The 26,420-nt window shown below is 43.5% G+C and overlaps 1 protein-coding gene across 4 annotated transcripts in view; it reads left to right on the top strand.

Annotated features, from left to right (window-relative positions):
- Positions 1–26,420, top strand: part of FUS (FUS RNA binding protein) — a 99,512-nt gene that overhangs the window by 23,409 nt on the left and 49,683 nt on the right. For 3 of the 4 annotated variants that reach the window (XM_044086360.1, XM_044086359.1, XM_044086362.1), the window contains exons 5-11: positions 256–470; positions 1,254–1,449; positions 2,515–2,549; positions 3,736–3,768; positions 4,332–4,438; positions 7,860–7,989; positions 23,258–23,359. In XM_044086360.1, coding sequence (XP_043942295.1) covers positions 256–470; positions 1,254–1,449; positions 2,515–2,549; positions 3,736–3,768; positions 4,332–4,438; positions 7,860–7,989; positions 23,258–23,359 — 818 coding nt within the window. The remainder of the gene's footprint in view (positions 1–255; positions 471–1,253; positions 1,450–2,514; positions 2,550–3,735; positions 3,769–4,331; positions 4,439–7,859; positions 7,990–23,257; positions 23,360–26,420) is intronic. The other variant, XM_044086361.1, reaches the window with a different exon arrangement.

Genomic DNA, 26,420 nt, shown 5'->3' with positions numbered 1-26,420 from the left:
AGTCCCAAAGAAGCTTTTGTCACAAATGTGCAGTTCCTCTTGTAATTTGGAGGAGGAGGGGAAGTGCCTTTTGGAGTTTTTGGAAGGTGGCATACTCAGTTTAACTGTAGGGTGGTGCATTTTGGTGTAAATTTAAGTTTTGGTGAGATTTAAATAGTGTCTGCTGTGTTCAGATTGGTTGGTTTGGTGCAAGCTTTGCAGATGGTGCTGGATTGTTAAGGTAAATTTAAACTTTTTTTTTTTTTTTTACAACAGGTATGGCAGTGGTTCCCAGACAAGCAGTTATGGACAACCTCAGAGCAGTTATGGTCAACCTCAGAGTGGAGGCTATGGTCAGCAGCCGCCGCAGCAACAACAACAACAACAACAGAGTTATGGTGGTCAGCAACAGGGCTCGTATGGCCAACAGTCCAGTTATCCTCCTCAGCAGGGATATGGATCCCAAGGACAGTATGGCGGAGGAGGTGGATGTAAGCCTTTATCTCCCTTTGCTTGCTTGCGGAATGCAGATTGACTTTAATGTGGTTTACTTAAACTGGATGTAAAGGCATTTAATTCTGACCAAGACCATATATTCACAGGTTTAGTTAAGGATTTGGGGGGTAGTACATTGACCGAAAACTGTAGAAAATTAAGGCTGGACATTGTGTTGTACAAATGAAAAAGATTTAGTGCCCCTTAAGACTAACTTTAGGATGATCTTTAATAAAGGCAGCAGTTGTGAGAGAGGAAAGAGAATTTTTTTGAGCCTTTGACTGAACAAGGAAGTACAAGAAGTGAAATGTATAAGTGAGTAGGGTCAGGGTTTGTAGGATGTTATGTGGGTTCATTTCCGTGGGAATTGTTCATGGGGCAAGTATTCAAAGATAGGTGAGCAGCCCATCCATAATGGTTCAACTTTTAGTTTGAATATGGTGGCTGACTTTTAACACTTTTAATACTGTGGAATTTATTAAAATGTTCGATGCGTTGCCTTTAACACTGGCTGAAACAGTGCCATGTTCTTGTTCATTAAATGAAACCACTTGCTGGCTTACAGCAGGATTTGAGATATTTGATTTAGTGACGTTTGAATGTAGTGGAGGGCAAGTAGAGCCTTTGCTGCATTTGTGATAATACGCAAGTGTACCTTGTAATCTTTTTAACTTGTGATGTGTTAATGTGGTAATTTTTGGGACAGTTTTGTTCAGTGTTCTAGTTTTTTTTCCAGCTTTAGTGTAAAGTGTTAATGTTTTTCCTCCCCCCTTGTGCAGCTGGTTATGGCCAGGATCAATCTTCCATGGGTGGAGGATATGGCAGCCAAGATTCTGGGGGATACGGAGGACAGCAGGATCGTAACAGAGGTAGAGGAGGTGGCGGTGGAGGATTTGGACGTGGTGGTGGAGTAGGTGGTGGCGGATTTGACAGAGGTGGACGAGGAGGCCGTGGAGGAAGAGGTGGTGGAATGGGGTAGGTATTAATGCAAATGGTGAGCTGGTTAGTTGATCTTGCATTACACAACGCAGCATGGAAATTGTAATTAAAGTGGTGCCTTTATTGCTTTAAGTCTTAAAAGTTAACGTGCATGCATATTTTTATTTATTTTTTAATGTCCTATAAGTAATAACATGTATTTTTTATTGCAAAATCGGTACCTTGTATTAAATTAGTTTCGTAGGCAGGAGTTATGGTTTAAGAATAATTTCACAACTTGGCTCAACACATGGTGGAAGCTAACCAAATATAGTATGGCTTTCATCCGGCAGTGGTGGAAGGGCTTAAAATGTGTTCACAAGGTATTAACTCGGCGTGGGCTTTCTTGCCACAGGAAATGTATTAACTCATATTCTCTGAATGTGAATTTAAATGAGTAAAGGTTTTTGCCTCTTGTTTCCATGCAAGCAACTCTAGTTTTGTCCAAACCCAGCCAGGATTGCATTAAGCGTGCATCATTTTTGGTATTGCAGGCTTTTGAAAGCAGTCTTAAAATTAGAAGTTGGGTGTTTTTTTGTCCAACAAGTTAGTGTAAAAATTGTGGTAAGTATTTATGTAGTTCTCAGTTTTTATTCTGAAATTGGTTATCAAGATGTTCTGTGTTTTTATATGCAACAAAAATCTGTTGTACTGCAGAATCTTAGGGGGTTCAGATTAGTCACATTCTAGGAGTTTTGTATTTGTGCAAAAACTCCATTGTGTGCGTCAAATTGGCCAAATGTGTACTGTTGGTTTCCTTCATTGGTAATGGACAAATTAAAGCCCAAGATGCAATCTACTTCCATAGCTTATGAAGCCCAGAAAAGAAATCTGAAGGCAGGCGTTTGGGGAAGCTTGACACCATGTTGTATGCCATGCTGGCTGAAGTTTTGTTTCTGTGGTAATATGTATATCAAATATTGGGTTATAAATATGGTGAAGAGTAAAACTGACAATCTGAGGTCTTGCAGAAAGAGTTGATTAATTTTGCCGGTGATCTGGTAGTGTGGAATCTTCAAACACGGACAAACTTCAAATATTTCCTCTAATTTGTTTCCTCAGAGGTGGTGAACGTGGTGGCTTCAATAAATTTGGTGGTAAGTCAGAGTTGACAAACTTTTTCAGAAACTTGGTGTTTCATATGCAACATGTGATAGGTAAAGCCACCATTATCAGCTATAACCTATGGGAGCATCTTCATTGGTGTAATAAGAGTTTTTCACAATAGTAAAGGTAATGTCATTCGACATGTGATTGGTTGGTTGCTTTTGGTAAAAAGGTAATAACTGTGTCCAAAAAAATTTTGGTATAAAAACATGGTAAAGGTGCATTACTAGCACACTTGGCAAGCAAAAACAATGCCGATCTTGCATGGCAGTGGTGATAGAAAGTATTCATATCAGGCGTAAATGAAATCTTGGTGTAAATGAATTTATACTGGGTATATAAAGTACTACAGGTACTGGTTTTATTTAAGTGTCACAGTACACTAAGTGGAAAGCAAAGTGTCTAACAAGGGACATGTACAATGTTTGCTTCAAGGTCTTTTTCTTGGTTTGAGGTTTTTAAAGAGGCTTCCCATGGGTTACTGAAAAGGGTCTGGCATGAATTGTTACATTACTGTTATGTGGTATTGGGCATGTACTTTGTTATAACTTATGAAATGTGACACATGAAAAGGGTTTGAAAGTTCTCACTGGCAAATTTCGGAAAAGGTTTATCTGCTATGCAGAAAGGCTCAGAGGTGTGATGGCTTGTGGAAAATGGGGGCCATGGCATACCTGAGCACGATATGCATGTCTTGGTAATAGTGGATGTGCTGTAGGTTGTGGACTGTTGTAGTGCCACATCAGTCCCCACTTTAGAGAAAATAGGCCAACACTAGAGGAACCTGATTTACAAGACTTTGACTAGGTGGATCTGAGAACCTGGACTTAGGTTTTGCTCTGTTGGCTGTGTTTACAAGGACAGGTGCAAAAATGGGTTGAGTACCTTGTCCATATCACTCAATGCAAGATGGTGTGTAGCTTTCTGTGCATTTAAACCCCACTAGGGACTACATGTGTAGTGTGGTCTGCACTTAACTTGGTTCTTTAACTAGATTGGTTAGTGTCATTGCTCTGTAAAACCAATATGGCTAATTTCCTCGTGTGGAAAAAGTCCTTTGTGTACTTGATATTGATGGTGTGTGAAAACAATTGAGTAATATACATAGGCAAGTTTTAATATTGTCAGAACAGTTGTATGTTTCCCACTTCTGACATACTTTTGTTTTTTTTAAAGGGCCACGTGACCAGGGACCACGACATGAGACACGTAAGTTAGGTTGTTGGAATAAAAATACCAACAATTTTGCTCAGCCATGCTTCGACAGACTAGGAAGTTTTTTTCTTTGCCCTAGTACAGCATCTTTTGTGGAACTTTGGCTATTTGTAGAACCTAGTACTTGTTAGCATTTCAGACTGGTATACAGGGCTAAACTTGACATGAAAGCCTCAGTCTTTAAGGGTTCTGTTTTACTAATTGTAGTTGGCCTTTTGCTATCACTTTGTCTTTGTGCTGTGGTAATAAACTCCTGTGTCAGAGGGCAACCAAGTTTCATTTTGGCTTACAGAAGCAAGCCTTTTGGGAATGATTACTTGTGTAGAAGAGAGCATTGACTACTCCCTCTAGTTCTTGACAATCTGAAAACAGTTAGCAGAATGTGGCACTTTTCAGCCAGACATTTTTTTGAAGGCTTCAACTTGGTGTTTATTTCCTAAATGGGTCAGGGTATCTTATGTAGTGGACAATGTTTGATCTTGTCACTAGCAAGCTTGCATGTCTATTTAGTTTGACTCATTGTAAGCTGAGATTTTAAAAACATTCTGTTTTTACAGTTGATCAGGATAATTCGGATAATAACACCATTTTTGTTTCGGGACTTGGTGAAAATGTAACTATCGATTCTGTGGCGGATTACTTCAAGCAGATAGGCATAATTAAGGTAAGCCTGCTGTAGCTTTTAAGTTGCATCTACTGTAGCTTTTATTTAAATTGAGCTGTTCAGCCTTGTTAGGATACTGCTAAAAATAATTAATGTAGGCCTTCAGAAAGCTAATGGGCAACAGATACGCACTTTAGACATGTTCAGCTTCATTCTCCAGCAGTCCTGCAGCTACTTGCAGTGCAAAAATGTTATTTTAAATGACCTGTTGTAACCTATGAAGTTCTAAATTTGTCTTGCCTGTAGTTTGAGGCATTGCCAGGGCAGAGCTTGGGCTATTTTGTAGGTCAGTGTTGATTGAGGGTTTGAGAGTGAGCAAATTTTATGCCATTGTAAGATGAACAGAGATTTGCAAATATTCTCCAAGAATGAAATACCTAAATTAAACCAGATGGACTGGTGCCTTTGGCACTCCCTAGTAATAGCAACCAACTCTTCACAAGCTTGAGCTGCTCTCTACCCATAAACCCTTGCTGGTGCTTTTTCAGATCTCTGCCACGTCCGACTGTCCTAAGACAGCTCTAGTGCTAAAGGATTTTCTTTGGTCATTTTTCTTGAACAAGACTTTTGAGGCTTTTCTACAATGGCTACTTGTCCACCTATGGGCTTCAGTATGGGTAGAATTCACCTCTTACACACACTGAACCCTTAGACTGTTGAAGTCATCAGTGGCTTGGGCCTTCTGCACAATGGGCAAGCCCTGAAGGTTATGGTGCCATTTTCTTCATGCTAACATTTGGCTTTTGATTCCTGGATAGACTATCTTCAGCTTGTTCTCTACTTTGGAAGCTTTGTCAACAGTGAGGCAGGTCTGTCAGCACTGACCTGATTTCATCTGTGCCTATGGTTCTGGCCCTGAGCTTTAAACGGCCATCAATTTTGGGCCCTGAAGCTTGGCTTCTCTGGGTCATCAGATGCATAGCTCATAGTGGACGTTTAAGGGATCATCCTATTCCTGTACTTTAGACAATTGGTTCTAGCAGCACATTCTAAGAAGGCTTGTTCTAGTAAGGTGACAATACTTCAAATCTGCATGTCCTTGGGGGGGGGGGGGGGATAACTGTAAATAAATTAAGCTTTAACGAGATCTGGTTTTATAGGAGATCCGGTTTTATAGGGTGCCATCTAGACACCTGTAGGTAGCTGATTCTATCACGGAACATAGTTGCCTCTAATTTTCAAGGTCACTCTCCTGCTTCAGCAGCAGCATCCATCAGCAACTGAAGTAAAGGTTCTCTGGCAGTGTCAAGTCATAGATTCCCCATGACACTACTTGATAGGAGAATTTTGCAGTGACCTCAACAGGTCAGTGAGATCGGTCCACTAAGCCTAGTTAGTGCACTGTGGGATACAGGTTATTGTCAATGTTAGAGGTTATCGAAATAAGCCTAGACTAATGGATAAACCTATAGAAGTGTCTTTAGGATCTTTTTGTCAAGCTTACATAACGCTGGGGTGGGAAGGCATTTTTTAGGCAGACGTGAACAAGGCTTATGGACTGTGGAAGAGTCCTCTGCACCTAAAACTCAAGGAGAGCAGTTCTTGTATTGTAGACATTGCAGGAAGTGCTCTTCTAGGTGCCGTTACATAGTCTGGGGATAGGGCAGGTGGGTATGGTATTTGAACAAGCAAGAGGGAGCCTGATTTTGCCCATTACTTATGGAAGCAAAAAATAGCAACTTGCATATCTAGGCCTACTGGTGTGATTGCAGAGAAGCTAAGGAGGGAGTTACTCCTGCCATGTTTAAAGGTTCTCAAATGCAGAGTAGCGTGCATTATGTTAGAGTGCAAGACCTAGCAGACATAAGATTTTTTTCCTTTTTATTTGTAATTCATAATTGTATGTGTGTGAACTCTGAAGAAAGCAGCAGAGGATTATGCAAAATGAGAGGAGCTCGAGCTTGAGTTTGTTGCCATTATTAGAGGGTGGTAAAACAGAGATCTGATGATCCAGAGTCTTGGGCAGTAAAACTGGTCTTGATGATCCAGTGTCTGTCCAGACCAGGGAGATGTAACTTGCTAGTAAGTCTAACTTGGCATTTAAATTCTTCAATAAACCTAAATGAGGCTGCAGAATCAGCAAATTAAAATAAAAGCACTTCCTTCAGACTTTAACCAATTTAGTGGGGTCAATGCCAGGGAAAACTGCCCCACTAAAAAAAGCTTAATTTGGGGTTTACTGTGGCTGATGAGGCCTTTTGCAGTCACATCACAAAAAGGTGAGAAATGGTTTGGTATAACAAAATTGCCATTGAATGTTAGCTGATTTTCACTAAAATGCAGAGCCGGAGCAAATTTCAGGCCTCAAGTAGGGAATCCCACTCGACATTACTTCCTGAAATAGTTTTCACCTTTTATTACAGCGAGAGTATAGATGTTCGTGTTTCACTGTTGCAGTCATTACAGTTGGGTTATCCTGCTGGCAGGCTACCCGCAGTCAGCCTGAATTCCAAAGTCCTGGTCTGGCGTCGGTTGCTGTTGCCTCTTCCCTGACGTCAGTGCGCCAGGGGTATAAAACATGTGACTAACTTGAGCACTTTCGTAAGGTAGTTTCAGTTGTCCTGCAGTCCACCCATTATGTTTTTAAAGTGTATATGGTAACTTGCTGAGGTGGTATCTTGAGCTACAGGCATATAAGAAAATGGTGGTCATTAACCACACCTCTGTATGTTTTTATATGCCATATTTTCTGTGCCAAGTACAGACCTACTTCTTGCCTAGTCTTGTAGTCCACTTCATTTAAGCATAAATGTACAGGTAGGTTTGAAGTGGTCTAATTCAGAGCCTAGTCCTATAACTACAGTAAAATTTGTTTAGTTGTCTGGTACTAAACTGGATCTGACACTTCTGTTTACTTGGTAGTCTAAACTAGTGAGGGATTGGGAAAAGGGATGCCATTCTGACTGGCAGGAGCATTAAAGAATTGGCAAAGCTTGGTAGCTGCATGACTTAATACTGATAGGGAGCCAGGGATCCTATATCTTGAGTGTGTAGCTTAGAAGGTTGTAGTAAGTAGATGTCTGGTACCAACAGGTTATCTCTGCTGTTTCATGACCTAGTGAGAAAATAGTTCTGCTTTACGCAGCAGAAAAGGGAACAAAAAAAGTGCACATCGCAAGATGGCTTTTACAAGTAGGGAGACTTTGAACAAAAGGCACGTGTTCTGCCATGTAAATATTTCCATAGGAAAATTAATTGGAGCATAACAGAGGGCAATATTGTTACTTGCTTACCGTGGTTTCTTCCATTGGTGGTAACAGAATTTCTTTCCGTTTTAATCAAATGTGTCCATGTGTGTAGCCCTCAACCTCCATTCTGATGCCTTTTTTGTAAGATTGCACTGTGTTTTAATGTGGCATATTTGTATTGTCAAGTACATTATTACCTGCACTTTTAAAACTGAGCTTTTTGTTTTTTTTAGACCAACAAAAAGACTGGCCTTCCCATGATAAACCTCTATACAGATCGTGAAACTGGGAAATTAAAAGGAGAAGCTACAGTGTCATTTGATGACCCTCCTTCTGCAAAAGCTGCGATTGATTGGTTTGATGGTAGGCACTTTTGATCTTGGGCAGTAGGGCATTTTAAAGTTTTAATGTGGTTCAGTATAGTGAATGCATAGAACAAAATGGTCCTGAAGGAAGTTGATAAACTAACTGGCTATTGACTCATTACAGCTGAATGATGCCTCCAAGTGCTTCTGCAATTGCATCCTGCTGCTTTCCTCTTGATGCTTACACAGTTGTATTGATATTTGAGTAGTGCAGGTAGAAAGTTCTTTGTTCATAATATTTATATACTGTCAAAGTTTTTCTAAATATTCAGCCAACCGGGTAGCATAGATATAGCTGCTCAGCCTCATCTTTAAGGTATCAGCTGGATGAACAAAGTGATAATGACAGTGAGTGGTTGCTTAGATGTTAGCTGTTTTAATAGTTACCCTGTTTGTTCGAGATTGTGGCTCTACCTGCCTTTACTAAAGTTTAGTAATCCAATAACCACCCTTGACAACTTTACTTTGCCACTGATTCTTCCGGAATAACCTTCACATGTTAACTTGCATAAAACATTGAACACATTGTTCATAATACCTTTAATAATCCATATCAGGCCATTGAGCTCTATACAGAATCAGTTCAGAGCATGTCATTCTATTGCATCATTGTCAACGTATGTATCAAGGTTGTGTGTCTTAACGAGTCAGGTTTACCATAAGGCACATATTCAGTAAAAGCAGACCTCAGATGGATTAAATGGCCACAGCCACGTGTTTGCCAATTTCGGTCAACCTTTTCTCTAATAGAAGCCAATTATTATGAGATTTGCGCACGGCAGAAATATCAGGGCGGCCCATTTATTTCCTTCATAGCATTCCCCTAAACCTACAGGACAACAGACAGCACTGTCGATACCAGACCCTTCTGATTCATCATACCCACATCATAACTTTTCACAATTCCTCTGGGCCGCCTTACAATCTGCCAAGGAGCCATTGCCAGGCTAAGTCTCCTGGCAAGCTGTCTGAACTGTGGAAGGTCCAGCTAAAGAGTCTGACCTCTTCCCCCACTTAGAAGGGAGAAGTATTCCTCCCTTCCACCAGCACATCTCATCCTGTTCTAGGTGGATGCCCTTCAGAGCTAAACCTGCTTGTAATTCCTTATAAAAAAAGCCCTGTGAACCCTCTTCAGATAAATGAACCCCAACCCTGTAATAGGTAGGTACTAGGCTATCGGCCCTGGGGCCTATACAAGCTTAGCCAAAGACATACCCTGGTTTTTGCCACTAAAGAAAATTATTTTCCTGTGCCCCTGTCTAGCAGAGCCACAGATGTGATCCCCGGGGCGAATTTCCCATTTCCCATCCAGTCAAGATTTTCTTGAATGCTAATGAGGAGCTTTATTTGATACAGATAGTTTGTTCCAGAGTGTCTGGAAGTCTCTGAGGCAGGAGTCTATCCCTCCAGCATGTTCTGTTTATTGTGGTGACAAGGTTTAGGTCCCTAGAGCGTGTAGCTCTGAGGGATTGGGATTTCTTTGTGGAGCATGTCCCAACATCTGTTTGACACAGCATTGTATGTTAGGCAGAGATTGCCCCTGAGTAGGCGTTATGTGACGGAGTAAAGCTGAAGTTATTCGAGACTGAGTAGGGCCTCTGTTTGAGGCTGGTAATCCTCTGTGAGGTATTTTTGCAGCCTTTCCAGTTGTTTTGTGAGGTACATACTAAAAGGGGAGTTGTACTCTAATGGGTTTAATGAGTGACTTAGTAGAAGGGAGCACTGACCTTTTTTCCTGGATGAGAAACCTTTTTTGTGATTAGGTGTGCCATGTTGAAGGATTTCCTGACTGCTATGGCAATGTGATTATCAAAGGAGGGACTACTGCCCACCTGTGTCCCAAGGTCTCAACTTATCTTGTTTATAACTTCACTTATCTTGTTAACTTACGGTGCACCTATGTGGTAGCTCATGGGTGTAGAGTTTTTACAAAAGGGGATGACCGTGCACATTGGCTTTGAGCTTGAGGACATGGCTTTGACACCAGGCATCTGTCTCATTGAGGCCCTTTTGTAGGATGTCCACATTGTTAGGAGTTTCAATTATGGCTCCTAGTTTGCAGTCATCTGCGAACTTTGTTAGGACCTTCTGTGTTAGCCTGTACTTCAGAAAAGTAGATGCCAAACAGGAGAGGACCCAAAACTGAACCCTGTGGTACTCTTGTCACTGGTCTGAAGTCAGATTTGGAGTCTGCTACTTTCAGTGTGGGTTCAGTCACTGAGCCAGTTGGCAACCCATCTTGTGACATAGGGGTTTATATCTAGTTTAGTGAGTTTATCTATAATTCCAGTGTGGGGGATGGTGTCATAAGCCTTGGCTGTGTGAACCACCTTTACCCTCTTCTACGGCTTTGGTGACTTTTCAAAGTTCATCAGGTTTAGGGGACATGATCCGCCTTTTACAAACCCTAACTGGGTGGGATCCAGAGTTTGGAGATTATCTTTGTTTATAAGTTCCATGATGATGCATTCCATGGCCTTGCAGACCAGGCTAATGGGGTGACATTCAGTGGGCACAAAGCCTGAGGTGAGGCTATGATTGAACATGGTGCTTGGGTAGGATGCCAGTTCATGCTGTAGTTCATGTAGAATGCAGCCTGGGATGTTGAGGTCCCATGGATGCTGTGGTAGTGGCTTTGGAGAGTCTTTTTACCGGTGCAGCCGTGATTATGGGCACTTTGCATTCTTCCAGTATAGAGATGGGCCCTTTAGGGGGTGAAGTTAGCAGTGAACCTATCTGCCAGGATGTTTGCAAGATCAATTGGTTCTGTATATTTAGTGCCATTGTGCTGCAACTTAGAGCAGATCTGAGTTGCCATTGAGAATTCTTGACATGGCTATAGAATGCTTTGTGGGTGTCTTTAGAGTCTGACTATTTTGTTTTCATAACTAGCTTTGGAGGATTTTGAGTGATCTCATTCTTACTGAGGCTGACCAGGGAGTTCTTCCAGTCATGGGATTTTACTCTTGCAACAATTTTTCTTCTCTTGTAGAGTTTATGGCAGAGGACCACCAGATTGACTTGGAGGATTGCATCTTGGTTCTGTTAGGGGTAGCACGATCCATGCACTCGTAAGTGCTTATAAAGTGCATTTGTGTAGGATTCAGCAGTCGTACCTCTATTGTCAGTCTGCATGGGTGTTGTGAAGTTTGCCACTTCTGTCTTAAGCGTGAAGTTGGCTTTGGAGTAATCTTTTTATGGTTGTTTCCCTAATGGGGGTGGGGGCTGAATGTGGATGTCTAGGCTGATTAGCTTGTGGTCGGATCTGACCAAGGAATTTACCTCTGGTGTGGAACACCGGTCGCCCATGTTGGTATTGACTGGGTCTAGGATATTGCTGCCCCTAGTGGGGGGTGTGGATAAGTTGTAATGGTGGGGTAGTTGAAATTGCCCATTATTAGGGTGTTGGGGTTGTACCCTAATTTTCCAGTGTATCAAGAAATGAGTGGGAATCCTGGGGCATGGTGGGGGGGGGGGGGATCTGTAGCAAATTGCAATTTGGATTGCGGTCTTGCCCAGAATTAGTTGCGCTTGGATAATCTCGGATACATTATGCTGAGCAGCCAGCCTGGAGGTGTGGATATCCTTAATGAATATGGACACGCCTCCACCTTTAGTGTTTCGGTCCAGATTAGGTGGTTGAAAGGTGTGATATGAATTATAGCCTGGTAATGCAAGGGTGCTCTCTGGAGCCTTGAACCAGGTCTCATTGCACAGATGTTGATGATCTCCATTTTAAGGAATGCCTCGAGTGAATGCGTTTTGAGGTTTAGACTTGTAGCATTACCCTCCGATTTTGCTTGCTTGTACCTGTTACGGTGATGAATTTGTCATTTGAACCTTGCCTGCAAAAGGCACTATAGAGGTGGCAAGAGCCTTAGCCAGTATCCGGAATCCCAAGGGCAACAGGTGCAGGCCATCTCTGGCAAAGCATCGTGGTCTGTCTATCATGTCATCCCAGGCAAACATACTGGATCCCCTTAGAATGACACCAGAAGCTTAGCCAGTTGTTGAAGTCTATCATTGTCCTTGTATTGTGGTATCATTCTGGGTGATGCAAGATGGTACTCCGGACTAGGGTCATAAACTGCCTCCTCCATGTCTCTTTTCATATAGTCCAGGGAGGTACAACTGTGGTCATTCACACCAACATGGACAGTGACAGTCATATTTGTACTTGTGGAGTGACCTTGAGTGAGTTACGTGGCGGATCCCGCGCAGCAGCCATGTGGGCAAGACCTCATACCTTCATATCCCATTACAGATTGGATTTGGTCTCCAAGGGACGAACATCTTTGTTCTGAGCACGGAATATCCTTCCTTAGGGCCAGCCAGGGCTCAAGTAGCTGGGGTCTCTGTCCTAACAATAAGGAAAGAGTAAATATTTACAACATCAGATAAAGAAGTTATGTCTTGCCATAATGTTCCATCTGTGTTGTAGATCTTTATTCATTCCTTACTTCCTGCCTTCCTTCCCACGTTCCTGGACTCCTGGTGGACTTCAGGTACTGGTTAAGGTATTTGCTCAGACAGAGCCTCCTACTTTTTTCCTATTACTACATCTTTTATCTAGGGCGGGCAAACTCTTATCTGGAGTATCTAGGAGAGGGGCATTGTGGGTAGGTTCTTAGCTGGGAGTTTTTGGCTTGCACGAGCTGGGAAATGGCTGTGTTTTCAGAGTTCAGAACCGAGGTCCTAACGGTAAGGAACAAATAAAGATCTACAACACAGATGGAACATTATGGAAAGACAACTTTTTTTTCCTCTAGACAAGTTGAGGAAAGTTGATTGCTGTAGTAATTTAGTTCCGACCACCAGACCTGAATGTCAGGGTGACGTATGTACAACCCATTAATGTCCCCTTAACACACCTTATCCATCAAATTAATTCTGTCTCATTCTTTCCACAGCTTTAATGGACCTAGACCCCTCTTGTCTTTTTCTCAGTACCACTTCTGTCTAACAAATGGCTTGTGGCTAGCATTCATAATGCGGTGTTATGGCGGCAGCGTTGTTACCTCACAGCGAAGTTCTCCCATTGGATTCTCGTCGGGGCTTGGGAGTGCCTTCTGTGTGGAGTCTGCATGTCCCGCGGTTGGGTAGCGTTCAAAAGACATGCGTGCGTAAATGGGTGTGCCTTTGAAGGCTGGGCGTCGAGCTGGCACCTCAGCGTTTAGTAAAAATCTACTGCCAATCATTAGTGGACCGGAGTTCTGCTGTGGTGACCCCTTACCGGGAAAAGCTGAAAGACAAACAACCATCATACCAATTGGATCTTTTATTGGATGTTGACCGATATTACCCCATAGGTGTAACACAATGGCTGTAGGAGGTTTACCACTTCTTGATGCTGCTTTTACTGCACTAAGATGATGCCACCACATTCCTGATGCCCCAAACCAAACTGGTTTACATGAAGCTCGTTTTCCTCTTTGGAAAGATAAACTCAGCCTGCCTTGGACCCGGAGGTAGAACCTCTGAGTAAGAGTGACCAACTATCCAGGTTGTATTTCAGCTCACACATCGGATCAGAAATAAAGGCAAGAGTTTACACCTTGCATATTTTTTATAAGCATTTGACTTCCACCTGCCCATTCTATCCGAAAAGAATGCAGTGTATGCCTGTCTGTGTCTAAGCCACTCGACTTAATTGCCTCCTTTAAAAACTGCTCACACTTGAGAGGTTCACCTCGCTGATGGCAAAAAAGTGGGCCATCTAACATACCCCTAGAGCTGCTGTACTCCACTTTAGTCGCTTCTCATTCCAAACTGGGGTAGCCACTCTTACCCAGTTACCTTTGCCTTCATCTCTTTTGGATTTAGCCACATAAATCCAAGTGTCCTCCCCCAGCGCATGTGCCAAAGGCAAGACTGTCCACTGGCCTTCTTGTTTGGACAGTTTCAGCAATCTAAATGCCCCACAAAAAGCCAGCCCTAAATAATGCTACATAAGAGAAACAGCAAGCCATAGTTTGTGTAATACAGCTGAATCTATGGGGTACCGCTTGTCAAGAATCTTGGTCATTTGCCTCCCCCAGCCTTTTAACAGAAATATCCATACATGTGTGTACATGTATTACCTCTACACACCATATTCATACTTGTAGCTATAAATGTATATTGCAAATTTACATGTACCCTTAATACTATCACCAACCTCATCCTAATCACCACTTGATATACCATTCCAAAATGGGAACTTTAGATGTTATAGGTTCATAGGTTCATAGGTTCATACTAGGCTATCTGCCCAAGGGCATTTATAAGCCTAGCCCATAGTTATGTGGCTTTCGCCACCCCTTTAGTCTGAATAAAAACTATGCCTATCATTTTGCTGTGCCTCTGTCAGTAGTCCATTCTCTTCTACATTCTTACCCGTGGGTTCGGAGCCGAATGTCTGCTCAGACTCTGCCAAGTTTTTTAGCTCAAAGTCTTTCTATTGGCTGGACTAAGATGGTATCCCATGCTGCACTGCTCTATCCCCAGATCTCGTTTGCTGCTCGTGTAGCTTGGACGTGGTCTTGCTCTTGGCTGTGGCTATGTACCCTTTTTCTTCCTTATCAGAGTAATTTCTTGCGAACAAAAAGCTATTTTAATAGCTATTGTGTGTTCCTGTCTTGTAAAAAATTGTTTTGGATAGTTTTTTCTGTGGTATCCCACTAGCTGTTTCCAGCGGGCTAGGCCCGTTTCAGTTAGAGGACCTAATCTGTCCCCTTGCTTTCTTTGTCTTTTAAGTTTACCGGGTCTAAGTACCGTTTAAATTAGAGGTATTAGTCCTTTCTCCCTTGTGTGTCTATAAGGATCGTTTAACTTGTAGATCTTGTGGTATTTGTGTGTTGTAGTTTTTCCCGCCTTGTGACTGACCGTTGGTCCTTTAGTCCGTGTTTTATTGTCTTGGAGTTTTATTAGTGTTTAACTATGTCCAAAGATACTAAGGAGCACAAGCCCTTGGGCTTCAAGAAGTGCTCTAGGTGCAGTTACAAAATGTCCATTACCGATGGACACTGTCTGTGTACATTGTTTGGGAGCGATTCATCTCCAGGAGTCCTGTAGCTTCTGTCATGCTTTTACTCTGCGAGTTCTTCAGGAAAGGAAGAATAAATTGATTTTGATGGGACTTCTGAAACCCTCCTTCAATGAGGGTCTGGAGAGTGCTTCCAGCTCCTACTAAATCTTCTAAATCAGAGATCTCCGGCTCCATCAGTCTCCTCGGAGCCACCGGAGAAAATAGCAAAGTCTTCGACATCCTCTGCTCCATTGTCTTCGGGGCCGCAGGAAGTATCAGTAGTTATGGAACCTGCTTCGGCTGCAATTTTCTTGGAACCTGTTTGGAGCAGATCGCCTAGCATTAGGCCAGTATCTCCTCCTCGCAGGTCCCCTTCGGGGAGGAGGTCTCGATCCACTAAATCCTCCAGGACCTTATCAGGTGTGGACATCGATAGTGGTGAAGAGACTCCTTCGGTCACTGGTTCTGGCAAAGTTGTTCTCGGCTCCGACCCAGTCTGTTCCGGAGCCGGCCCCTCAACCTGCTTCAATACTTGCTCCTCCGAGAACACCTCCGCTTTCGGAGCCAGAGTGCTCAGCTCCGCGTGATGTCCCCAAGTCTGTTCCGACAGCCCCTCCTGGCTTATCGGAACAGACGTCCGCTCCGACCCTGTTGGTGCTGTCCATGGGGTTCAGGACTCCGGATCCTTCGGTCTGACCCAGGGAAGTGCTCCTAGTCTCCCTCTTGGTGCTTCGGCATGGGGAAGTTCAACTCCTGTCGTAGCTTCGGAGGCTAGTCGTTCTTCGGACTCTGGGGGGGGGGGCAGCCTTCGAGGCCATGCGGAGTGCGCTGGCCAGGTCGTCAGTGGAATCATGCAGGTCAGTCATTCTGTCCCCTACTACACTGGTGCAGGTCTCTGATCACCATCTATCTCTAGACAGAGCCCAAAGGCCTCAGGGTATCCCCATGAGTGGTCCCCACATTTCTGAGGGTCCCTCAGTTTTTGCCTGAGGAGCCACCCAGAAAGAAGACGTGCAAGAGGAAGCACATAGATTCCCAGGATGAGTCTCTCACATCAGACACCGACCTCAAGGAATCTGAGGGGTCCCCCAAGTCATCCTCTGAGGTTTTTTTTCTCTGACACCCTAGAGATTTTGAAACAGAGGTGACTGGCCATCCAGAGCCCCCTCAGAGGAGGAGTCTGTCTTCCTGAAGGCCTTTGGTGCTCAGCCCTCCACCTCCTGGGTATCTCCACCCTTCGAGCTTCTGGATTTGGTTTGTCGAAGGGTGTGGGAAACGTCCCCAGGAGACCCAATAAATTCTTGTCTGCTCCTCCTGATGAGGAATTTCTGTCCAAGGGTGTCCCTGTGGATGGCCATGGTGGTGGCAGCTGCCACTCAGAAGGAATTAGCAGAGACTTTTTCCACCATCCATCCCCGTAACAAGGAGTCTAGTACCATGGACCGGTACGGGAAGCGTACTTTTTCTTCAGCGACCTTTATCTTATGGTCACTGAATTATTTATCACACTTTACATGGCTCCAGAGAGATCTCAAGGAACTTGGAGATTCTCTCACGGGTAACGTTTCTGAGGCGGTGGCTCAGACTGTCAACGCTCTGATGTCTACCCTCAATTCCATTGCAAACTCCTCCATGAGGTTAATCTCCTATGCAGCCGAAGGAGCGAGTAGGGCAGCAAGTTCAGGAGTTGCTGTTAGAGGCAGGCCTGGATGCGCCTTTGTCATTTCGCGGAGGCCTTCAAGTCTTCATTCAGACGCCCCTTTTGATGGTTCCTCTTTGTTCGGAACCAAGGAGAAAGATGCTCTCACCAGGTGCGAGCAGGAGGGAAAGACTTTTTGCCGTAGGAGTCCGTTTTTCCCTTATCCCAAGGCCCAGAGGTGTGGCAAAATGTGGTTTAAGAGTTTTTTTCCCGGTGTGCAAGGTGAAGCCCCCCTCCGGAGGCAGGGGAGGGGGTGGTTATTCAGGGAGACGCCGCCTTATGGGCCGAGGAGGCCCCCGCAACTCTGGAGACCACTATTCCTTTTGTGGTTCTCCCTATCGTCGCTCCTGATGGGAGGCCCGACTGTGCGTTTCCAGAGCCACTCCGGGGGGGGGGGGGGGATGGGGGGTCAAATCACATTATGCCCAGAGGCCTGGCAAGACATCACCCAGGACCAGTGGGTTCTACGAATAATTTCCGGAGGATACGTCATTCCCTTCTCGTCAAATTCCCCCTCCAATCAAGAAAATCACGGATGTTCCACCCAGTCAAAGGGATTACGCAGCTTCAGAAGTTTAAAAAAGGAGCCATCCAACATGTTCCCTCAGACCAGATCGGATTAGGGACTTACTCCAGATTTGTTTTGGTGCCAAAAAGGACAGGGGACCCAAGACCCATATTGGATCTCAGTCAATTGAACACCCATGTGCAAAAGTCCAAGTTCCGAATGGTCACATTGCAGTCTATTCTCTCATTGTTGGGAGAAGGTGTGGATGTGCTCCATTGACCTCAAGGATGCTTACTACCCACATAAAGATGGACAGGGCATCCAGAAGTCACCTACGCTTCTGGCTGGGAGCCAGTCATTTTCAGTTTCGAGCCCTGCCCTTTGGTCTCACCACAGCCCCCAGGGTGTTTATCAAATGCATGGCAGTGGTGACTGCTCACCTGAGCCGTCAGGGATTCCAAGTGTTTCCATATCTGGACGACTGGCTCCTTTCTGCCACCACCAGGCATCTATTACTTCAGACCAGGGACGCTACTATCAACCTGTGTCAACAGTTTGGCATCACATTGAACTGGGAAAAAAATCTGCCTTGTTGCCCTCAAGTGTGTCATTTTTATAGGCACTGAACTAGACACCGTCCTCATGTGGGCGTTTCTACCACAGGAAAGTCCTACAACAAGTTCACGCCTTTCTCCCTCTGAGAAAAGCGAAGGTAAGATGGGTCCTCCAATTGCTAGGGACAATAGCTACTCTTTGCCCAGTGGTCTCCAATGTCTTCCACTTTCTCACCCTATTCTACTCACAGGTGCAAACAGGATCTCAGTTGGTGGCTTTGCACTGACAACCTGAATGCGGGAAAGCCATTTGTTCCTGTGCCCCTGGTTGCCATGGTGACCACGGATGCCTCCCAGATGGGGTGGGGGGGCATTATCTAGGCAGGACAGTCCAAGGCACGTGGCAAGAGCACGAGATGCATCTGCATGTTAGTGTCCTGGAGATGAGAGCTGTGCTACTAGCGCTGCAAGCACTCAAGAGTTTTCCTCTCAGGACTATTGCAATCCACTCAGACAATGTCAGTGGTGTGGTATCTGAACAAGCAGGGAGGAACAAAGTCTTACCCCCTTTGCAGAGAGGCCATGCGAGTGTGACAGTGGGCAGTGTCTTCCCAACGTTTTCTGGTGGCAACGCACATTCCGGAGAAGTCCAATGTGATCGCAGGCAGGCTAAGCAGAGCTATTCTGATGCCTTACGAGTGGTCCTTGAACTGTCAAGTTGCAGAACAGATCTTCCGCAGGTGGGGTCAGCCTTGCTGCGACCTTTTTGCCAGCTCCCTCAATGCCAAGTGCAGCAGCTACTTCACGTTAATCCCCCCTCAGGGGGAGTCACCCAGGGACGCGCTCTAGTCCACGATTGGCCCTCCGGTCTACTATATATGCCTTCCCTCCGGTCCTCTTGCTGTCAAAGGTTATTCAGAAAGTGCAATCCTTGGGAAGCAGAATGATTCTGATTGCCCCACACTGGCCTCGTCAAATTTGGTTCCCCTTTCTCCATCCCTATCTCATGGACGCTCCTTGGATTCTGGCCCCACAACCAGACTTACTGACACGTCAGGGCAGCTCCATCCCTCTCTTCGGACCCTCCGGTTGACAGCCTGGCTACTCCACTTCCGTCATTAGTTAGGCTTCATCTTTTTTCGCCGGAGGTGGTTCATATCTTATCTTCTCATAAGCCCTCAACCAGGAAGATTTATTACAGCAAATGGAAAGTTTTCAATCTGGGCACGTGCCAAAAGGAATGACCCTTGCACTGCTCCAATTTCGTCTGTATTGGAGTTCTTGTCTATGCTCTTTAACCAGGGTTCAGCGGCCACAACCATTAAAGTCCAATTGGCGGTGATTTCTACCTTTCATGTCGCAGATGAACCTAGCCTGATGGCACATAGACTCTAAGGCTTTCCTGAAGGGCATGTTACTTCATCCTCCGGTATCAGAACCTGTGATGCCTTGGGACTTAAAAACTTTGTTCTACAGAGTCTTGCTTCACCCCCCCTTTGAGCTTGCAGCCATTTGCGATTTAAAATTCTTAACTTGGAAGACTGTCTTTTTAGTAGCCATCACGTGAGCCAGACGCGTGTTGGAGCTTCAAGCTTTATCAATCAAACCCCTTTATTTCATTTTTCATAAGGACAGGGTTTCTCTCAGACTGAATCCCTCTTTTCTTCCCAAAGTGGCGTCTGTCAGTAACCTTAATCTGTTGAATTGCCATTGTTTTTTCCCTGGTTTTTCAAACAAGAAATTCAAATTTCATCATTTGGATGTGCACAGACAATTACGTTTTTATTTACACAGAACGAAAGACCTCAGAAAATCTGATCAGTTTTGTTTCCTTTTCGGAAAACAGAATTGGGTCTCCTGTCTCCAAAAGTCACGTTGTCCAGGTGGATTTCCAGTTGTATCTTTCATTTATTCATCAGGGGGTAAAGATTTACCGTTCCCGGTGAAGGCTCACTCTGCTCAGTCTGTATCTACATCTACAGCTTTTCAGGCCAGATTGTCTATGGGTGATATTTGTGTTGCGGCTACTTGGGCATCTCCTCACACCTTTATTACAAGTTGAATGTGGTATCTAGGGGCAGGTCTTCCTTTGGTTCCACAGTGCTCAGGAGTATTTTCCACTGAGCCTCCCAGGATTTAGGTGCTGGGGACGCGTCCCAAGGGTACAAATGTAGGCGAGATTGGACTACATAACATCAAGAAGTTATGTACTCTCATAACATTCGATGTATGTAGTCCATCTCGCCTCACATTCTTAGAACCCCCCCCCCCCTGTCCTGGAGGATAGGTCTGGTTTCAGAGCTCCCTTCATTCTTGTTTTTTTCTTCCTTTCCTTAGGTGTTATGCATGGAGAATGACACTGTAGCAAATTAGTACACAAGCTAAACCATATAACCTGCATGATGACACTGCATAATACCATGTAAACTACCACACCCGAAGCAAAGTCCTATAGTGACTTTTTTTTTACTCTGAAAATGCACACTCTCAGCATCTATGGTCCTCTTAACAACTTTCTAAGAGAATTTCATTAATACTTACAAATTTATTTGGTTCGAAGCAAAGTCCTATAGTGACTTTTTTTTACTCGGAAAATGCACACTCTCAGCATCTATGGTCCTCTTAACAACTTTCTAAGAGAATTTCATTAATACTTACAAATTTATTTGGTTTTGACCAGAATTCTTAAACCATGAAGTTAAGGAATGCTGCACTCTACCTAATGACAGAGGACCTTCTGGCTGTCACGTTAGAGGACCTTCTGGCTGTCACGTTAGAGGACCTTCTGGCTGTCACGTTAGAGGACCTTCTGGCTGTCACGTTAGAGGACCTTCTGGCTGTCACGTTAGAGGACCTTCTGGCTGTCACGTTAGAGGACCTTCTGGCTGTCACGTTAGAGGACCTTCTGGCTGTCACGTTAGAGGACCTTCTGGCTGTCACGTTAGAGGACCTTCTGGCTGTCACCATTTTATTTTTATTACGAACATCTTCATATGCCTCCAGATTTGAGTACTCAGAATGATCATTTACCTCTTTCCTCCGGACTAAGCTTTCTTGTTTCTATTGCTGAATTCTTGCCACCCAACTAATGTGGATATCTAAAGACAAGACAGTGCATTTGCACATCTATCAACTTACAAAAATATGTGCGCTAATAAAGTGACTGTTAATGTTTTGCAACTCAAGGCCTTTACAGTGCCCCAAAATTACTAAGGCTTTAAAGTATTCCTCCTAAGAACTGTATGTGGAATGCCATAAAACTTCCCCATATTTCCCTTTTGTAAGTGCATAGTGCCTACCTGATCTGTTTTGTCTCCACCAAACCTACCCCTATAAAACCTAATTACACTGCAGGAAGTGGGGGGTGACAGAGAACCTGCTTGCTAGTTTTTCTTGTCTTGCAGAAAACTTTACAGCCATGGGTTAAGATTCTAGCTTGAATTAGCAGCTAAAATGAAACTTTTGCCCATTTAGAAATCCTGCTTTCTCAAACAGGAAAATGCTTTTTTCTGTTCCGCCAAGCCACTTTACAGTGATAACTCAAATCCTAGCTAAATATTGCCAACAAATCAAAGCTTTGACCTCCTATGAAATATTCCAGCCTTTCCTGAAGAAATTCTGTGCACTGACCCATTACCTCCCCCCACCTTTCTACCACCTAAATTGAAATGGTTACAATATTCTGCTACTTAGCTACAGAATCCCATCCAACAAACTGCTCTTTACTCCACCAAGGTTTAGCAGTGTTAGATAAAATAAGTAAATCCACAGGATTAGCTTTGCTTTCCTGAACAAGAGTTTCCACTTTTTGCCAAACCTTTCTATCCACAGTTACCCACTGTATTCATTTACAACCTGCGAATGTCTATAAATTCCATAAGACCTAGATTAAGTTTAATGACCCACTTAGCTGAATTATGTAGTATTATTTTTTATTTCATTTTATTTTCTAAGAAACTAACCAGACATGATTTACTTGCATTAAGCACAACAAATGAGTGAACCAAAAGTGATTTATGTTGTGTTAAGCATATAAACAGGCCCCAACTCACTAGCCTTGCCATGTGATTCTTTACTTGACCCCAGCCATCTAATTAATTGCAGGCCACAACTATTTGCTAGATTGCTAAGAAAAACAATTTCAGCTTTTGCTAAAACCTTTTGCATCTTATTCCTAAACCTCAGGCTACACTTAGGCATGTGTGCCTTTGTTCATGCCTTAAGTGAGCCTTAATCCCGTAGCAAACCCTACTTGAAGTATTAATTTAAACCTATTCTGCCATTTAAATTTAGTCTGATACCTTCAGGTACATATTTTACCCTCTAGCCTGTTTGTAAACTAATCTCCAGGCATTTCAAAAATATAATTGATTTGAATTACAAGATTACACAAACTAAAGCCATTACATCAGATGGTAACTTAAAAAATCTGCCTACCATGCTCTTGAACCAAAATGTCTTTAAACGTCAACAGTAACATAACTAGCCTTTTCTCTGATACAAAACATCAATGGGTCCCAACCTGGACTCTCATACAAAATGAAAAAGTCCCTTACCTTGTTCAGATCACCTACATTATTCAAAGTGGGAAAGCTGCTAAAGTAGAGAACAAGCTGCCAAGGTAGATTGAAAAGACTGATTTGCTTTGTTCACAGCCTTTTCTGTCCTTCCCCAGGACAGCCCATCCCACCTCCACCCTTCTACCTATCCCGACCCTACCTCCCCCCCACTGAAACCAGTCTGTCTTCACTTGGTTTGTATCCTTTATTTATTTTGGCACTGCTTTACTTCAATTTCTGAACGAAGTTTGTAAGCAACATTCATTAAAGTGCATAACAAGTGCCACTTGAAAGCATTTCTAAGTTTAAATGTAGCTTACACCTTAGCTAGGCATATAGCTGCCTTTTCTGGTCAGTACTTGGGAATCAAGTTTCTCCAGTACTGAAAATTTAATGTTAGAGGTGGTACTTGTGGATTACACCTGGAAGTGAAAATTGTTTTGGCAAGTACATTTTAATGCTCCTACCTTTCCAGGACGCAGTGATGCATAGTCTTAATAGTTTTCTCAAACTTAAAGCTTTTCAGAAGTGGTTTTACTCCACTTTCAAGTGAGTTAGGCTGGGGAGTTTGAGGTTTTGGTGTGAATCTGCCCAGTGTCTCACCTTCCTGAATCCAGTTGGTCCATCTCTGTTGTCAGGGCGAGAACATGCACCTCCTATTCCCTGCTGGTAGAGGGCAAGTTGTGCTAAGGATGAACAAACCCTGCTAATCCCACCTGTGGGGCGCAGTTGCTGTCCTTGTTTTGGATTGCAGCAAACTTAAGTAGACTAAATGCTTCTATTTATTCTACCTAGTTACTAAAGTGTAATTTTTAATGTTGCATTTGTATCCCTGTATGTGGTGAATTCTATATTTGATGCACTGAAAGTATCCCCAGTTTGTGTGCTTTGTAGATGTTCTGAACTTGGAAATATTGAGGCTTGTCTTTTCCTCCCTCAGGTAAAGACTTTGAAGGCAAGCCCATCAAGGTATCCTTTGCTACACGAAGAGCAGAATTTGGCAGAGGTGGAGGCAGAGGCCGTGGAAGAGGCAGCGGAGGGGGTATTTGGATTTTTGTACATTAATGCTTAAGTGACAGTTTGCAATAATCAGTAATAGTCTGTCATCTATTTTTATAGATAGTGTATAATTCAGTATACTGTTGAAATGCCTGATGAGAGATGATGTAATTTCAATTCTATAGCCATTGAGTTTTTAGATGTAATTCATATGATGTGTTTATGTATTTACTTCAAACACCAACCTGTAAATGCAGAGAATCTTTTCCTGGACCTTCACCAGAGGTGAAATTTTTTGTGAATTGCTGAATACTTTTATGGTGTAAAAACAGGGTGTTATGTATGACTCAGTGGATTATACTTCACAGCCTGGTATTTCCTTCAGCTTTCTACCATCCATTTTGACATGCTTACAAATCAGGCTGAGAGTCTTGAAACAGTGATTCCCTGAGGCTGTGTTGAGTCCATTTATGCAATGTGAGCAGTCTGTAATTGAGTTGTGTTCTCTGCTTGTAAGCACATGTACTGCTTATTGATCAAAGGGCATTTTGTTGTGCATCAGCTGTGCACATTGAGAAGGGTTATAAGCATACTGTTGGGAGTGCCAAAAGTTTGTGGTACAGTGTGGAGGGTAGTGCTTTTGCTTTATAAAAGTTATGTTGGGCATGTGCTCCCATAGGTGTAGCCCACTGATATTTCAAGAGAAAAAGATTTTGTTTGGTAGTCTGAGCCAAGTCTTTCCTCGTGCATATAGTGTATGGGGATCTCATTTAGTTTGTTCAATAGGGGGTATAGAGTTGGTTAATGTGGGGGAGAGCACATGATGGTTTAGTGACATACCCATGACATATATGGGTAGAACAGTTGTACTATCTAGCCCTGATCCTCTGGCTTCAGGGTGTTATGCAGTACTGATTCTGGTGTTGCCTGCACTGTTGAGAAAGTTGGGGAAGTACATGAGTACCAGGAGCTTAGTAGTAATGGTAGTGTGAATGTCGTGCTTAGCAAGCAGGTGTTGCATCAAGATTTACATGGTAGTGTAATGCTTGGACACATCTTGCTGTGTAGAGCATATATCGTCTTGCTGTTTTACCTGTGCTGTAAGTTGGAGTGCATTGCCTTTCTGTTGCAACACTGCTTTTGCTCTACCTTGGTGCACAAGCCTGTGCTATTGTGAAATAGTTTTGTACTACTGAGCTTGTGTGCAATGCTATGTTTAACATTTTTGAAATTTGTAAGATTGTGGTGTAGGTTTACACTGACAATTCATTGCATGTTAAATGCAGCGTTTTCCTCCATATTCTACAACTGTTACTTGGGGGGAGTCTTGTCCGAGGAGAGCTTTGTGGGGTAGGATTTGCCTTTTAACTGAAACTAGGTGTTATGTTGATCAGAGCAGTACTTAAAGCTGTTGGAATGCAAGTGCTGATTTTGACACCCATATTGCAGCCTTTTGGGTGGGGGACGAACAGAAAATAGTCTAGAGATCTGATTATCTTCATTCATGACGAATGGGTCTCTGTTCCATCCTCTGAACCAACTTGGGCGATGCAACAAGCTCACTCCAGACAAAAACTCTCAAGCTAAGGTTACCCATAGTGCCGCCCTTCTCTGATCTTGTTTGCCGCGTAGTGTCAAGATGTCAGGCCAGCTCTCAAAACAAGTTTTTTTTTTTCTTCTCAGTCTTGATAGTTTATAGTTACTGTTAGTTAACCTTCCTGTGTGAGTGAATTTTCTTCCCTTTTACCTTGCATTCATTTTTTCGTACTATTGTTGGTACAGGCCCTTCCCTTCGCATTACCTTTTGGTAATTTAAGTAGTTGGTATTCTTCTTTCCTTCCCTTTACTCTTTCTTATTACCATTGTTGGTAAATAAATGTATCCTTTTTTTCTGTGAGGGTGTATATACCTAGTTGTAACAGGATATTAATTTTGTCTAATTACTGTTACTGTCTTGCTATCTGGATTTTCAGGATGTCTGATAAGGGCACTACTGATTTTAAGCAATGTGATGAAATGTAGCAGGAGTATGCAAAATTCTGATGGGAATCTCCTGCATCTATTGTCTAGGGGTACCACATTTGACTATTCAATATCTGTGCAAGTTTTGTAGGGGCGTTTGTGCCCAAACCTTAGCTGAGCACAAGAATAAATTAATCTTAAAAGGGTCTCTTTAAAAAAAATAAAAAAAAAAAAAAAACTTTCTGAGAGGCTTTATCTGAGACAGAGATCTGAAGTCTCCTAGGGAGGAAACTAAGAGGAGCCTTTTAGTAAAATGGTCTCCTCCGTCCATTAATCAAAAGCCACTAAGCCCTGGGTTCATATGGAACCGAAACTGAAACATGCCAAAATTACCTACTTTGGTACCAGAGTCCAAAACTCCATCTGTGGTGCCGTCCTTGACTACGGAACAGACAACCATATATTCCCACTTGTACAGACTCCTTCCACAGTACCGCAGACCCTCTCTGCAACAACAGTAGTGTCTCCCATAAAACTGGTCCCCCTATCACCATTGGGGATGCCAACCTGGGATGCCAACCTGTTCAACCAGGATCCTTTAGGAGCTCGATGTAGTGAAAATTTTGGATCCGTACCTAGAGGCCAGAGGCATCCCAACTCCATCTAGGACCTCCCTCCCACCCAGAGCCAAGGGCTTTTCTCCAGACTCCATTCTATGTTCCTTCAACCTCCTCCAAGGTCTTGGTGACGATGCTGACTCCTATCCTGCCAGCTTCTTCGGTTCCACTGGTAGATCTTGCGTGGTTCTGTAAACTTACCTTGTGGACCTCTGCTCAAGTTGGAGAGCTGACCCACCCTTGATCATGACTGGTCTGTCAGCACCATGACCCCTAGTATGGTACTGATTTTTTTTTTTTCCTATGGCACAGTCTACGGTTCTGGTTGCCTTGTCAGCTGGTTTCTCTTGTGGCTCCTTCCCTGGAGACGGGCTCGTCAAGAGTCGGGTGTGACCAGTTCTGAGGTTCTTCAGTTCTGAGGTTCGTTCTTGGTTCTGGGCTCCCATCCCTCTTTGGGCGGGGCTGCTTTCCAGGTTATGGAGAGAGAACTCGCCTCTGCAAGCTTGCAGTTGGCTCTTTCGGTGC

This window comes from Protopterus annectens, chromosome 10.part0, assembly GCF_019279795.1.
Source record: "Protopterus annectens isolate FY-2018-M chromosome 10.part0, PAN1.0, whole genome shotgun sequence".
NCBI classification, from domain to species: domain Eukaryota; kingdom Metazoa; phylum Chordata; order Ceratodontiformes; family Protopteridae; genus Protopterus; species Protopterus annectens.
The sequence above is the reverse complement of the archived record's forward strand: the minus strand, read 5'-3'. Positions and strand labels throughout refer to the sequence as shown.